Source organism: Xiphias gladius, chromosome 23 (genome assembly GCF_016859285.1).
Source record: "Xiphias gladius isolate SHS-SW01 ecotype Sanya breed wild chromosome 23, ASM1685928v1, whole genome shotgun sequence".
In the NCBI taxonomy this organism is placed as follows: domain Eukaryota; kingdom Metazoa; phylum Chordata; class Actinopteri; order Istiophoriformes; family Xiphiidae; genus Xiphias; species Xiphias gladius.
The window spans coordinates 13,546,792-13,563,612 of NC_053422.1; the positions used below are offsets into that span (position 1 = coordinate 13,546,792).

The window sequence follows — 16,821 nt, forward strand, 5'->3', positions numbered from 1 at the left end:
CTTTGACTTGGACCTTGGCTTGCACCTTTCCTGGAACTTGTCATGGTTCCTCTGTCTGTAGTGAATAGTGGTTATGTAAATCTATTACCAACCACCAATCACCGACCACATCCAGAGGAATGCCAAGACCAAGAGTTTCCAAACTTAATACATAAACAGCACACTGGTTATTAATCATCTAAGTTTAATAACTCATGAAAGAATCAGTGACTTTGATGCAATTTAAGTCATTAGTGTTGTGGCTCTTGTACTTTCTTAAATTCAAAATTTGTAAGCAAAAACAAATTTTAGCTGCATTTGATGATTGTTTTTGGATGGTTCATATTTGCATTGCATTGCAAAGATATGCTATATCACACAATGTCTTCCTTACCAAAGGCAAGCTTGATGTACAGTAAGCAAGCAACTCAAATTTTTCGCAGAAGGTATAAAGTTTTAAAGTTAAAGGTTTACAAGTTCTGCTAAGTTTGACTTTCACTGATATAAATTCTATTATTTAACTAAAAAAAAACAAAAACCCACAAGGAAAAGTGCAGATGATTCATAATCAAATTGGCCTTTTTTCCACAGCAGACATGTTGACATATCATAGTAGGAAAACCACATTACTAATAATAGCTCTGTTGTATTAAAGTGTCCCAGTAAGCCATGACAGTGAGACAATAGGACTCTGAAACTGAAGCAGCTGAACAGAACTCAGCAGTCATTAAATTTTATTAATTGCACTTGTGCTTTTCCTATGACTTGTCAAAATGTGTCCTGTGAAAAAGTCATTGGATTGGATTATTCTATTATTTTAAGTTACTGAATGTATTTTTTTTAGACATTTCATGTTCAAATTTTGTAATAATTAAATTATTTGCAATAAAACCTTCAGTCTTATTAATCTGATGTGTAGAAAACAAATTCAACAAAAAAAACAACCCACGATCAGACTTAAGTTTATAAGAGGGAGTGTTAAGATCAAATAGGAGGTGAGGCACCATAGTGCACGCTGCAATAGGGCTGTAACATCAACTGTGCACCAGTCCACAAGGTGCTGAAGGAAAACAAATCAGAGTTTCCCACACTGCTTCGTGAAGCCACAAAGGCCACAACAAGGAGAATGAAGATGCACATCATAAATAGTCCTGCTCTCTGGACGGCTGTCTCCAAGGCACCTGGACACCTTAGACAACAGAGAAGTCAGAGGGATGATAATGAGTGAAAAAAACAAGCAGAGAAAAAGAGTGTGCAAATGATACAGAAATACTGCAAGTTCCAGAACACAAAAACATTTCCTACATATTCCTACCTTTCATTCATCATATGCTAAATTTTGTCAGAGCTACTTATAATATAGAACTGAAGTACCTTTTGGTCTTAGGGTCTACTCTGAGACTTTGAGGTATCAGCAGCTCCTCAGCCTCAGCTCCCTCCTGCAGAAACATTACCAGGCGTCATTAGCCTACTCTATTTCTGCATCTACAGTAACAGAGCAGCTTTCTTAAGCTTGACTGTGTAGTGGCACACTCTAGTGGTCACTTGTGGAAATACAAGAATATTAAAAGATGGCAAATGTCGTTGTTCCACATTTTTTAAGGGTTAAAAGTCTAAACATAGGAATCAGAGAGAGAATTCATACATGTTTTAGATGTTTGGAGTCTGACGTGCTGGTTTTCGCTTCATCCAAAGAGGCCAGTAGCTTAATTTCATCTGCGAAAGAGAGAGGGGGGCTGAGCGATCCTTCCTTTTCCTCCAACAGGTCATTTAGGGCAGAGCTGGAAACAGCAGACAAACCATCCAGTGTGAGTGCACACAGATGACTCAGTGTACATCATGATGTTAATTTAAAGCAAGAGGATTTTGTGTGTCAGGGTTACAGTGAGGCCTCATCCTGTCTGTCCTCCAACTGCTTCCTCAGCTCCCGATTTGTCAGCCTGAGATCCTGGAGCAAAGAAAACAAAACATCTGACAGCAGTCAGTGGCCAGTGTTGGAGATTTTAACCCTGCACTGCACATTTATAAATCTGTTAACAATACCTAGTTGTTCAATTTGAACTGTGTAGTGAAATGTGACAGAATTAAAGCGAGAAGAAATGATCTCATGTTTCGAATCGCAGTTTGTACGATGCACATTTGGTGAAACATCTGTCATTAGTAAACATTGTCACAACCAAGACACTTACACTTCGATTTGTTCAATAATTCATTGCTGTTCTTTTACTGATGCAATGAGTCAATTTTTCCTTCCGATTAATTTCTTATCTTAGTTTAAGTAATTTGTATGATGACTAAGGACTTACTTGGCCTGTTCTAATTGTATACACAGTGTCAAATTAACAGTGAAGTAAGAAAACAAGTTTTTTTGTTGAACTTGTTTTTAAATTTCTTTTTTTAACTGAATGGCAATGGATGAGAACATCTTTACCTTTATGATGATGGAACATTCTTTAAATGTTTCCTCTGAGTGCTTTAGCTGCAGGTTTTTCTATCACAAAACACACACAGACACACACAGACACACACAGACACACACACACACACACACACACACACACACACACACACACACACACACACACACACACACACACACACACAAACACTTAAAAATGCAATGTTCAAATAATGACGGATAATAAACTGTCAAAATATTCATGTTGAACTCACTGCCTAGTACTGATGTCTCTGTTCCTACCTGATGAAGAGCTTCATCCCTTTGCTGCAGCCCTAACTGAGCCTCCTCCATTCCAAACTAAAGAAACACACGACATAACAAATAAGGAGCTCTTTGACGATGTAAAATGACTAATGGTAGGATGACCAGAGAGAGAAAAATCTCCAGATCTCCGGATTGAATCTTTGGTGTTACCTCAAGGGTTTGAAGGGCAACCTTGAACTTGCTCAGGCAGATCTTGGCCTGATCTCTCTCTTGCTGGAGGTTCTTGAGCTGAAAAGAATTTAAATGTGGCAAGTCTTTTCAAATTTATGTACTGCTTCTAACTGTAGTATACTGTATGATGACAGATTAAAGTTGTTACATGGAAAGCAACAGACATTTTACCTCCGCGGTTAGGTTCTTATTTTGTTCCTTCATCATGGTGGATTCCTCCTCCTGCACAAAAACACAACAGCGTGAAATGTCACCTGGAGATACTGAAAGTGACAACCATTAGCCAGGTTGAAGTTTACCTGTTTGTCTAACAGATATCTCTGCTAATGTGACATCTGATTTATGTCTTGTGCTCTCTGCCAGTATTGTGGTGGCAGAGCTGAACTGAATCCAGTTTCACTAACTGTGAGTGCACTGCTGTTTAGATTAAACCGATCATGCAACTGCGTTTTCTGCCAAACATGAGTAGGTTAGGCGAATGGGAATTCAAAACTAGTCTCAAAACTTGTCTTTAATTTTTAACGACATAGGAGGGTTTGGAAGAAAAAAATTACATTAAATGTCCCACTCGAAAGGATGGTGGTAATGTAGTGATAAAACCTTTGCTGGCATTACTGTATCAACAAACTTGCATTTACTGATGAAATACATAATTTAATAAAAATCTGAAACATAAATTTTAGAGACAAATTACCTTATTTCTCACCAAAAGCTGTAAAAAAAATTGCCTAAAACGTAGAATCCCTAATATATACTACACCATTATTGCATAGGTTTACAGGTGAGATAACAGTGAGGGCAGCCTGTACACATCCTCCTACAACCTGGATTAGACAACACTTAAAGACACAATTTACCACTAAAAACTGTGAGGAAGGAAAGGACAAGAATCAGGAGGTTTCTGAAAAATGACAAAAAACATTCAAAATGTTTGATCAAGTTACTAGCAGCTCTGAGTGCAAATTTGAAAGTGAAGAGCTAAAAGCTGTGCCTGTGAAGGAACAATTAAACACCAGGAACACAGCTGGGCAATTTGTCAATGCAATGTAAGACTAAATATCATCAAGGATTTTGCCTTGGCTGAAGTTGCTTTAGCTCAAGTGTGTGACAAGTATATGACAGGTTAGTCTAAGTTTAAGTGATACAATTTTCTGAATTTAACTCACTGTTATAGTTGAGTGAAATCAATAATAACTGCCACATCATATCTACATGATTAAGCTTTTATTAAGTCTTAATATATTTTTGAAAACACCAGTAGTACATTTGTAATACAATAACAATTCTGGTTACCCACCATTTTCTGAATCTTTGTTTCATTGCATCTCCTTACATCTATGTCATCGGTTAGGAGGGACCTGCAAGGCTCTGCTTCATCCTGCTGTGCCTCACTAATGATCTTCTCCAGGCTGAAGACACACAAACACAAACTCCTGACAGTTTTTCAGTGTTACTGCTTCAAAAGTGAAAAAGAAAACAGTGCTGACACACACCAAAAAAACACTGAACAATAAAGACAAAACAGGAATCATTATGTAGTTAAAATTAGGTGAAGATAAAAACAAAAAAAACTCTAAAGCTACTGATAAAGTGAACGTGTTTATCAAATTCTGATACAGAATCAAATACATTGCTGAAATCTGCAGGGCTCAAGACAAGGACCTCTGTCTTCCATTCATTTGGCAGTGGAGAGTAATTAAACACAAATTTGAAACAGCAAAGATTACAAGGTTTTCAATGTAAGGTACAGCTATGTATCATCGTAGTCATCGGTGTCCTCTACAAACAGAACTCAGCTAAAAGGAAGCCTTGTGGTACTCCACATGGGATGAATGCAGAGAAAGCGGAAAAATAAGTTGTACATGTTCTGTCATGGAGGTTGTTGGCCTCAATGCCAACAACACGCCATGTTGTAGGCAGCTGGGAGATCAAGCAGAATTACAGATGATATACACGCTTAAAGATGATTGCAGTGTTAAGTTTGATAGCCAAAAGGTATAGGGATCTTTCTGCTAATGAGTAGAGACGATAATGTGTGACTAGTTACGCTTTCACTTGTTTTCTGAGGCCGACGTTCTCTGAGCGCAGCGCTGCCATATCATCATCTGCAACATCCAGCCAGTGCCTCATTTCAGTGTTCAGGTCCCTTAGCTGGCTTTGACTGTAATCCAGCTCGGCTATTTTGTCAAGCATCTCCTTTGGTGTCCTACATATACACACACAGAAGAAACAAAGCTTCGTATGTTGCTACTAAGTAACTCAACCAAAGAATTTTTAGTGTGTGGGTTTGTTCAGTGAACATCACTCACATATTTTCCTCTGTGACATCCATCCTGCTGGTTTAATCCTCCCTCCTCCTGCTTGTGATCAACATATGACCAACCAAAATTCCCATTAGGAGTGACACACAGCTTTTAGGACATGGTCTCAATTTTTCTTCTAACCTTAATTTATTCCAAAAAAATTAACCTATATGTCTGTCACCCATTGAATAGTGTTGGTGTGAATCTCTGTACATACTAAGTTAATTTATAAGAAGTAAACTAAATTTACTGATCCAGTTACCTTATCTAACTGGTATAACATACATTAATTATTAAAACACATAAAGCAGAAATACCTGCATTGAGATGGGCAAAAGTATTTTATCCACGTTCTTCCAATCTTTCAAGTCTGATTTCGCCTGACATTCACCAAGTTAAACTAAAACTCAAGACATTTTTAATACCAAATAAAATGCAACTTAACACGTTCCAGGTCATAATGACCACAGTATGAAAGACATCAATGAAAACCCGTAGGAATGATGGCCTAGAATTACTTACCAAGTGCATGAATTTCTTGATAATTATATCACATTTGTCAATACTTCCCAGCTTTATGTAACAGTAATTCTAATAATAATATTATTAATCAATCATTAGACAGATCCTGGACCCGGATGACTAGCAAAAAATGGAAATTGATTGATGGAGTAACCAACTAAAAAATAAGCTATTTATTTAAGTTCCACATGAAACATAAAAAAAGTCTCCATCGCTTACACGTGTGGTAAAAGACTTTTCTAGCCAGTTTTTGTTTAAATCACATACACGACATTTTATAAATGTCAGTACTGCACATGGCAGTAATGACTTTTAAACTTTTCCTAGACCTGCAGATAGCCTGGAGTAAGAAACTCGGGGTTTGCAATGAAAATTCAGGCAAAGTAACTTTGATAACCGCCCTTTTCTGAAAAAACCTACATCTTTGAAAGCCTGCCAGTGTGGCAATTACTAACGATATAGCTTAAAAAAAAAAAAAAAAAAATGTATTTTAAAAGTAGCTAACGTTAAATTTTGTGCTGCTTTCCATCGCTAACGTTTTGCTAACGTTCCCTAATTTAGCTAGCTAGGTTACAGTCTTTTTTTTTTTTTTTTTGAACGAACCGAAGCATCCTTAAATTAGATCAAGTTTTTCATGAGTATTAGAAACATTAACTGCTGTTGGAGAAAATAAAGTCGGTACTTTTCAAGACCTGTTGACAGATACCATACATTCATGCTTCCACTGACTTAGCTAAATGCTAATGCTATCGTTAACAGCTAACGTTTTTCAGTTAGCCTACTTTACGTAAGGAAGCCAAACCTTAGGTAAATTGATTTCCGAGTTGACCCCCCCCCCCAAAAAAAAATACAATACTGCCAAAACTTCCCTGTGGATGGTATTTCACTAATGCTTGTTACTGATATTTCCGCTTAAAAAAAAAGACAAAAAAAATAACTTACCTCCCAAGTCCAAACTACTAACGTTATAGCAGCTAAACTGTAGGTAAAGGTGCCATACCAAGCAGAGGAGGTCTACGTTGACAGGTTACCATGCACCTGCCAGTTACAGTTGAGGTTTAGAAATTAACTACTGGTTGGGATTGATGTCGTACATGGAACAAAATAAATACACAATGTCCCTGTCCACATTTTTATGTGTTAGGAGCATGAAGATGGCTGCATTAGTTATGATCACATTTTTAGTATTTTAACAGCTGGTTTGATTGCATTTTCCCTTAGAATGAAATCAAAAGGATTGTGAATGAGTGGATTTTACTGTTTTTTTTCAGTGAAGCATGCATGTTTAAAATCATTTCAACTGCAGAAAACAATTTCCAGACCAAAATTTAATTATTACAACACAATTTACACCACATCAATTTTCAGAGTACAAAATGCAAAATAATAACATTAAACATTTTTCAACAGTTCCTTACCTCCCTTGACACAATTTATTTTATCACTTTAGATGGCAAAACCAAAAATGGTGTGACCCATATGAAATGGCAGAAAAAAAAGAAATTAAGCAGACAAATACATTTAGTAAAACAACTAACAATACTTACAAACAATATTTTTGGTTGTAATGAAATTTTAGTGTAGGACAAGTAAGAGCACCTGTCAAAACAAAGGCTTTCGATTTTTCACTACATTTTAAGGCCAGGATAATTAAATTTACATACAGCAAAGGTGCAAAAGTGCGGTGGGTGGGGTGCTGGGGGCTGTCGTAACGAGGCATCGGAAATTGAGTTGGCATCGAGGGCTGTAAGATATGTTAGCTGTGTCCCTAATCCATATTATTTACTAAATCGGAGCAGGTTTTGAGTGTGCAGTGTGTTCACACCAGAAAACTGACAAAATAACATATACTCAAAACAGTCAGGTGAAACGTCTCCAGGAACATAAACAAAACAACAACAACAACAACGAAAAAAAGACTATAGCATTTTATAGTGTAGGTTTGGTTTGCAATAGTCCCTGACTGACTAAAACAGGAGCAGTGTGATGTGAAACATGGAGAAAGACGGTTCACATGACATCCATAGATAGATTTTAAATACTGCATTTACTAAATGACTTTACATTAGTGTGTAAACTGCAACAAAATTTCATACCATATACAATTACTGTTGATTGTTTTCTTGCACATTCGTAGTCTTGTAGATGTTAAAGACATCATTATGAACTCCCTGTCATTGCTCTCATTGCCACATGTGGCGCAAAAATATCCTGTAAAAAAGTTCAGTGTAATAAACCCAGCTCGGGAGTGGAAAGCATACGCACATCATGATCATGGCAGCGAACGCTCAACACCAGATAGGAGGCTAATGATGGTGTTTTTTTTTATAGTCTATATTCTATACTCTATTCAGGAAGAGTGCAGGCCAAATTTGTTCAACCTTCAGATTTAGGCAGTTTAACTGTAGGAGAGGGGGCAGGTGAGTAGTCATGAATTCCTGGAGGATGACTACCCAGGAGTTATAGCCAGGAACTGCTGGTGCCTCTTAATGTGAATTTAAAATTATTTTGCACAATCAATAAAATACATTCTCCTTTCAGTGTTGTTTACATACATTTTCTGTGCTCAGTATTCCAAAGGAACACTGCTAATTTCTGCGTTAATATTCTGAGGCACAGCCTCAATGAGTGTACAGGTTACTTTTAGGTCGGGGTCAATGTGCCTTCCAAAGTAAACCCATAATTTCTTTGTCTCAGCACAGGTAAAAGATACAGAGAAGATACTGGTAGACAGTTATACCCAGTCACATATTTGACAACCACACACTATTCTAGCTTCTTCCCATCCCAAGATATCTCGTCTTGAACTGAGGTGATCTTCCCTGCTGATGCTCCCCGATAGCATTAACCATCCCCACTAGAGTAAAGACAAATGGCATTTTAATATTCAGACTTTTTAGCTGTTACCGGGTGGGTTCCAGTGATCCTGTGACCTGGAAGTTTATCCCATCTCCAGGTAAAGGCGATGGGATGAGTGGGCAGAGCCAGCAGAGGTACCAGCGAAGGCCTAGGGCGTGACCCAGGTTGCCCAGGAGTCCCAGGCTGTAGGGTCGGCGGGACGAGTACCACTCCCTGGTGGTCTGTCCCCGGAACATCAGGAAGAGATGGAAGAAAAAGAAGGCGGACACCAGCAGGAAGCCCACCACACATGTGTCAGCGATGAAGGCGAAGGCAAAAGCACGCGCTGAGACCTGGCCTAGGACACAGAGAAGGGACACAGTCAGTTATAATGCTCCGGGCTAGATTTCTGGGATCCATCTCAGCACGAACAACTGAACCAATGCACAAGAAGCATAAAGACAGTATCAGAGCTTCTGGGAAAGTAACCTTTAGTGTTCATTAAATTAAGTACAAGACTCAAATACCCCTGTTAATAAGGAGTGCCATTTTTTTGTGTCAAGCGTCATCCACATGTATTTGTGAATTCAACTACGGATCCCTGTGGAACACAATGTGGGTGATTAATGGGACATTATGACCGGAGCTTTCTCTCAAGTGAGTTGTGGCAGATTAAAATAGAGCAGACACGAAAATAATGATGTAGGCAGTATGAGGCAAGGACATATTTGCTGTTATATAGTATATTTGTGTATGTGCTGCCATGTTTAAAATAAATTTCAGTTGTTCTTAAACAATGTATTACAATAATACTATCTTTGCGGTGGAAAAATTACAAACAAAAGTGTGTACATTTAATTTAATGCAACAGTTAAAATTAAGACTGCCATGCCACCGCAATACGGATCACTTTTCTCCTGAAAAAAAAGGGCAATGCCCCCGGTACTTATTTAATATCCTTCTGTTGCATTACTCATAATTACACATCTCAAAGTGTAAAAATTGTCGATTGTGAACATCCTGAAAAACCAGCTTGTCATCAATCAGAAACAGTCTGTTCTTCACACACTGAGGTACAGGATGGAGAGCAGAGACGTCTCCTATCGGATTCCTGATTATAAGAGCAATAGCGAACTAGAGCTGAAAAAATTAGTTAATTTGTTGATCCCCAGAAAATTAATGGGCAACTGTTTGATGGTGATGTTGATAATTGATTAATTTTATTAAATGAGACATTCTGAGACACTTGTCTCCTCCGCCTTTTTCAGTGTGAGCATTTATGGCTTTTCTCTATGTTATAAAATTGTAAATAGAATATTTTGGGGTTCTGGACTTGTCAGACAAAACAAGGCTTTTGAAGATGTTGGAGATCAGCAGATTATTTGATAATAAAGAATAATCATTGGTTGCAGCTCGATATCAAACGCTACACGAGTTTAAAGTGACAAAAAATGATTTACATTTGTTAGTGGTGTTTTTTCACAGGTTTATTATCACCTTTCTTTCCTCTAACATAGTTTCTGTGTAGGAACTCACTCCACTGTAAAAGCACAGCGAATATAGAAAAGTTTATAGATTACATTTTACCTATCAGTGTATATTGTATCCTACCACAGCTATAAAGAATAGATGCAAAATGGGACAACCAAGATATGAGACTCCAGATCCTACCTGACACAAGCATGATCCAGGGTATGAGCAGCAGCAGGACACTGTGCACAGTCACCCCCTCCTTCAATATGACAATGAAGACCTCTGCGTTCATCAGCGTGGCATACAGGAGCCCAGACCACATAAACAACAAGCAGCACAGGAAGTAGCGGTAGTTAAGGAAGCCCACACACTGGCCAAAAAAGACGCAGTGGTGATCCCGCCGCAGCACACACACTTTGCAGTCATAGCAGTGGGAGCAGCGAGGAGGAGTGTGTGTCTCGCATGTATAACAGTACCTGTGTAAAGAAAAAGAAAATACTATTATTTATCATTAGAGATGCACATAAACAGCATTTCACAGATGAAATTGGAACAAATGGTACATCCATCCTAAACATTTGCGAAAAAGCAGAGAATCAAGTTTCCTTGCTGTGGTTACTCTAATCAGTTAAGGTTTGTCACATTTTACACATACTAGAAAACGCTTACATTAAACACCAATAAGTTGTTGTCAGTAGTTGTCAATAATGTAATGGTGGACTTGGTACACATTTCCTGCTTTTTTCCCCAAGATATCCATATTCTGCACATACATGTTTTAGTAGTTTAGTGAGGTTGATGATGAGTTAACCCCATGTAGCCCAACTGAGATTGTCGTTTCACAATATTTTGGGGGAACAGGAAATGGCCTTCCACAAATTGTTGCCACAAAGTTGGAAGAATACCATCGTCTAAAATATCATTGTATGCTGTAGCATTCTCTTGACGGGGGAGACTGTGAAGTGTTATCTGCCCCTCCGCAATCACTGAAGGATTGGATCCAAACAGCAATAATGACTGGACGGCAAATTATTCTCAGGAATTGGAAGATGCCTGGACAGCCTCATTTCATGGAGTGGGTAAAAAAAAGTTAACAAAAGTTGCTGCATCTGACTGAATGACACAAAGCATGTATCACAAGACAGAAAAACATTTCCTCAAGAGTGGAATGAACAGTATATTTATTTTATGCTGTATATACCTGTACATAATTGACAGTGAGATGGAAGCAATGTGATAATGACGATTTCCATGTGGGGGTTAAGCTTTTGTACGTTCTTTCAGAATTGTGCCTTTTTTGCTTTATTTCTAAGCTACACAATTTGTATTTTGGTGAACCCCCCTAGTTTGTGTGTTTGGTTGTATGGAAATGGGAAGTCCATATGGGAGTAGCCTGTACCTTTTTTTTTTTTTTGGATTCCCAGCACTGCTGTTAAATAATTCAAAATAAAAATCGGAAGTTAGAAAAAAATTCCTTGATTGGAACTAAGGAGGCTTGCCCGAACTGTGAAAAACTGCCCCGGACCAAAAGAGCAAAAAACTGTGTGGATAAGGGTGTCTACATACTTTGGGCCATATAATCTACTGTGTATTCAGTACTGTTAAATTCTAATCGAAATCCATTCGTTTTCTTGTCTGTAACAATCTCCCACAGCTGCTCCTTCCTTACCGCCACCCCTGGCCCACGCCCTCTCCTCCCAGGAAAACCCCCCTGATGCTGGGGCTGGTTCTGAGGAAGAGCATTGCGTTCCAGCAGATGTTTCCCAGCATGAAGTACTGGGCCAGTAAATGGACCACCTTCCACCAGGCGGACCACTGCGTCTTCTTCTGGTCGGCCTCCAGCGGAGCCTCGACCAGGACCAGATAGCTCACCTCCCCGGTGATGGAGAAGACCAGGAAGGTGTTGAGGGCCACGGGGAGGTGGTGACACAGCCTCTCGACCCTGCAAAACACCGTACTGGCAAAACTCGTCATGTTTCCTGCGCGTCGTCCTCTTTATGATGTTTGAAACACAGCTCAAAACGCGGTGTGGTCAGGGGAAGGACTGATTTGACAGACGCACCGTTAAAGTAACCGTCGGTTAGCTTTTTTTTTTTTTTAGCAAAATAACCGCTCCATTAGCTTTCTGGCCGGGGTTAAATCAAACGCATGATATTAATAATACCTAGAACATCCCCAGTGACAAATTACTGTAATGTAAGAATTAAAATGTGACGCCGTTAGTTTGTGACAAGCCTCTCTCTATCACGATCTTTTCCAATGGACGGAATCAAGCTGCTGTTAGCAGGTGTTACATAAAAATATGTCCTTCATGCTACAAGATACAGTGGTTCCGGCGGAAAAATCCTATTAAGCTGTTGCCCTTTCAAAACGAAGATCAAAACGTAATATGGACAGTGGTGGAAAGTAACTAAGCACACTTACTCAAGTACTATACTCAGTACAATTTTTATGTACTTGTACTTTATTTGAGTATTTCCATTTTCTGCCATTTTATAGCTTTAGTGATTTCAAATATTACGATTTTTACATTAAAAATATATGAAGAGTTTCTAAAATATGATGCTTTGTTATAGGGTAAAGAAACCAACAGTATATACAGGTAGAGCTGAAAAGATAAGTTGATTAATCAATTAGTGACTTGATTGAAAAATAATTGGTAACTATTTTGATATTTCATGATTTCAGCTTCCCAAATGTGACGGTTTGCTGCTTAATAATGAAAACTTTTGATTTATTTTTTAATAACTTTAAAAATGTGGACTATTGGTTAAGTTAGGTCGGGGTTAGATCACCTTTGAAACTTGATTGGACAAAAGCACTGTGAAGCTGTCACAGCTCTGGGTCATTTCTCACTACACTCTAAATTTGTTACAAACCAAACAATCAATCGATTAATCAAGAAATAGTCAGGAGATTAATCAATAATTATAATAATCATTAGCTACAGTCCTATATAAATTGTTAAACTGAGCTCCATAACGAGGAGCTACAACAGTGAAATACTATATATAGTAGTGTAACAGTCACAGGGGACATTTTCTGCATCGAGTACTGAGTACAGGGCCTCAACCAAAGATGATGCTACAGAATCTGGGGCCCCTGAAAACATCTCATGCTTTGATGCCAAAATGAATAGAATGTTACCATATCCCAATAAACCTACCGGTAGTATTTTAATACCTGAGTTGTCTGTTTAAACTAATGTCACGTCTTGAGAAAATGAATGTAACCTTCTATATGCCAGACATGCCCACTTCTGGTCCTTAAGAGCCCCTGAATTTTCCATCTCCCCCACCACTGCCCATGCCTGATTGATATGTGTTGCCTTAGAGCAGCCTGATAAAATAGATACGTGTTATTACGACAAGATGCACGTTTCATTATCAAAATAAAGCTTTCTATGCATATCACACCCTAATCGGAAGTTTAATAGTCTGATGTGCGCTGCACTCCTCCAAATATCAGGTAGAAATTAGTTTTGAATATGATGCAATAAAGTTCCATATCAATGGTTTACAAGTACAGACCTATAGTATATGTATTGTAAGTGGATGTTTCAATAAGTTTATTACCTGTGTGTCCTTAAAAAAAAGCTCTCACTGCTGCTTAACCTCATTACCACGCCCATGTGTGGTTTGGCAGCATGTCTCTGGTCCCCCCCCCCCCCCAGAGCACAGACCTTAATCCTTGATAATCTCTGCATCCACTGAGAGCCTGCAGTCATGGCTGCACCGAAGGAGCATTTACTGTCTCTTGGACATCTGACCGGCACCGAAAGAATCACTTTCACAAAACAGAGAGAGCACAGTCTTAAAAAGAGGTAGGAGTAGTAGTGGTAATCATGTTGGACAAACACAACAATTATCATTCCTGACAAAAATGACCATAATACAATTTGATTTCAGCAGGGATTTGTACAGTGTGGTACTCAAAAGGGAGATCGTAATGTAGCCTTGGTAAAGTTTATTGAATTTTTATATGGAAACTGGAAAGTTTAGGACTACAAACTCTGGGTTGTGTTTGAAAGTGGAAAAGAGTGTGTGTTTGTGTGTGTGACATGGGTTACTATGATGCTATATCAGGATGCAATGTCTCTTTCTCCTATAGTGTCCACAGGCCAATGCTGTTGCAAGATGACTTTTCAACTCTTCAGAGCCATGAGCATCTGTAGGTGCACAGACCAAAAAATAAAAAAGCAACAGTATGTTTGCACTGTGCATCATTGTGTATGCTAGTGTAAATATTTTCAAATCTCCGACTCCGTGTGTGTTTCCTGCAGCAGGGTGATGCACTTGCAGCAGCGCTGGCAGGAGCTGAAGGAGAGGGAGCGTACAGCCCAACAACACAACAGGCAGCTTCTGCGGCAGTTTGAGAAAGCCCAGGACACACTGAGAGAGATGTTGGCCTGCAATGCTGCCATGAAAACTATCCGGGTGCACAGAAACACACACACACACACACACACACACACACACACACACACACACACACACACACACACACACACACACACACACACACAAACACACACACACACACACACACACACACACACACACACACACACACACAGTGGACTGGAAGAATTTAGGAAGTAGCTCAGGAAAGGAGGCCTGGCTACAATGTTGGCTGTAACAAACAGACACACTATTGTATTTTATTCCTGCCTCTGGGAAGACCTTTTGTTCAATTTTCATCTTGACCTTTGACCCCATCAGATGGAGTATGAGAGGTACCTGGAGGAGAGCGCCCCCCACTGGCAGCAGCAACTCCAGGAGAAAACACAGACTGCTCAGAAGAAGGTCTGAACAATTAACAATATGCATCAACTCTTTTTTTGGCCTTTTTTTTTTTTTAGTCCTTTAATTCAGCAACGTTCAATTGTGAGCCATTTTGAGATGTTTATGAAACCGGATCAGTGTGAAAAAGACTGTGTTTCTCCAGCAGAGGATGGAGGAGTATTTGAGGTCATGTCTAAAGAATACAGAGGAAGAACAAATGACAAAATCCTCTGCAGATCGACCTTTACTTTCACTAGGTTTGTTCTCTGCCTCACTCACTTTATGTAATTCTGTGTTCACATTTATTCCTCAATTTTAAGGACAAGTGTCTGTTCTGTGAATTTGATACATTCTCCAAGAAAATCAGCTTATTTACTTTTAGACAAAGGTTCCACAAACTATTTCCCTCAGCCAAGTTGTACTGTTTTGCTCTGATATTTTATTTATAGCATCACACAACAGGTTTTCTTAAGCTTCATGCACACTCCCATTTAGCATGTATCTCTATTTGCAGGCTTTACCAAAAAACCACAGAAAGTTTCTGCACCTCAACAGAACAACAACCAAAACAGCCACTCAGACTACAACCAAGATGTCTCCTCTCATCTCCCCTACATGCAGTCTTCCTGGCTAGCCCGCACTCCATCCCAGAGAGCTAGGTTTCCTATCAGAGTGCCGTGCCAACCCCAAGGTTCCTCTCATCGCCCTCCATCTTACCTCCCACCACCCTCCATCTTCCCGCATCCTCACCAATTCCAGCTCCACCACCTCGCCGCCACGCCCGCTCATCATCACCACACCTGGCCCAGGCAGGATCCACCAGGCTGGGCCTCCCCTCAGCCCGGCTACCCCTGGTCCTCGACTACAGGTGCTGCTGGGATCCCCTCAGGCTCCGAGGCTCTGTGGGGTCAGCTCTACATGGAGGAGCCTCCTCATGAGAGGGGGGTGGACTCTGGGACAAGCAGAGCACCAAGCTCAAAGAGAGAGAGGGGTGTTGGAAGCAGGAGCAGTCCTTTATCCCTGGAGCTGGACATTAAACCAGGTGGGAAAAGGAAACTCAACAGAAAACAAGCATTTACTGTATTTCATGTCAGTGTGTGTACATATACAATATGTGTGGCTTCGTCTTTCTTATAAATGTATCTGCAAATTGTGTGTATGTGTATTTTGTGTCCAGTTCGTCTGTCCAGTGGCCAAGCAGAGAGCAGTGAGAGTGGCAGGGATTGCAGTCAGGCGAGCAGAGAGAAGACAAAGAAGAGGGAGAAGAGAGGAAAAACACAGCGCGCCTCCTGGGACAGAGACAGGTGCGGCTCTCAGGAGTAAGTAAATGTATTCTCGGTAGATTTCACTTTGTATTTGGTGCAAATAAATTCACCTACCCTACATACTGTACTGACCTTTCGACCTTGCCCTCTTCTTGTCTACTTCATTAAATATTCTACTTACAGCTTGTCTCATTTGAATACTTTTAAGAGGCAAAACTTTCAAGCTTATTACACGAATAGCAAAGGTTAGAGAAAAAGAAAAACTGAAAACAAATTTGTAGCAGAGAGATACCCTAATAAGTTTTTTTTTTTCTCCTTATTTCCTATCTTGTTAACAATCTTGCAACTTTGGATCCCATCCCCCATGCTGAGAACCACTGATGATTTTTCATATAGACCCACTAATCAGTGATGGGAATATACAGCTAGTAGTAAATATATATATATATAGCAAAAATAGCTAGTAAAATTATAGGGAGGCCCCAGATGGAGCTAAGTGAGAGATAGTGTATGAATTAACTTTAAAGAGTAAAGCTTTCCAGATTATGAGCGGTCACTCACTCTGAGCTTCTACCCTAAAGGAAGGTGGCATCCTTCAACACTGAATGCATAGAATACTGTCATCTAGCCCATCTCCCATTTTATTTAAGTTTTATTTTCACTGTATTAAATATTTTAAATCCTGTCATTTGTTGATAGTTTGCCCCTGCTGTTTGTCCCTATCTTTGTCCTGTATTGGAAAATAGTTTTTTTCTAACTAA

General features: G+C 39.4%; 2 protein-coding genes across 7 annotated transcripts; both read right to left on the bottom strand.

Moving 5' to 3' along the window:
• Positions 1-925: 925 nt before the first annotated feature.
• On the bottom strand, positions 926-6,797 carry LOC120785376 (cytospin-A-like). Of its 6 annotated transcripts, none has more exons than XM_040120055.1 (12): positions 6,643-6,797; positions 5,185-5,232; positions 4,923-5,081; positions 4,173-4,284; positions 3,047-3,097; positions 2,855-2,932; positions 2,681-2,737; positions 2,411-2,470; positions 1,863-1,927; positions 1,625-1,760; positions 1,354-1,418; positions 926-1,168 (listed from the first exon to the last, which is right to left on the bottom strand). In XM_040120055.1, the coding sequence occupies exons 2-12, from the start codon at positions 5,205-5,207 to the stop codon at positions 964-966; spliced, it is 1,011 nt and encodes a 336-aa protein (XP_039975989.1). In that variant the 5' UTR covers positions 5,208-5,232; positions 6,643-6,797; the 3' UTR covers positions 926-963. The 6 variants fall into 6 exon arrangements, with proteins under 6 accessions (XP_039975989.1, XP_039975988.1, XP_039975990.1 ...); XM_040120054.1 differs by having other exon boundaries at positions 5,185-5,235; positions 6,643-6,796; XM_040120056.1 differs by lacking the exon at positions 6,643-6,797 and adding an exon at positions 6,503-6,597.
• A 213-nt stretch (positions 6,798-7,010) lies between these two features.
• zdhhc24 (zinc finger DHHC-type containing 24) lies at positions 7,011-12,312 on the bottom strand. The gene is made up of 3 exons (XM_040120492.1): positions 11,681-12,312; positions 10,210-10,487; positions 7,011-8,896 (listed from the first exon to the last, which is right to left on the bottom strand). The coding sequence occupies exons 1-3, from the start codon at positions 11,983-11,985 to the stop codon at positions 8,604-8,606; spliced, it is 876 nt and encodes a 291-aa protein (XP_039976426.1). The 5' UTR covers positions 11,986-12,312; the 3' UTR covers positions 7,011-8,603.
• Positions 12,313-16,821: the final 4,509 nt, after the last annotated feature.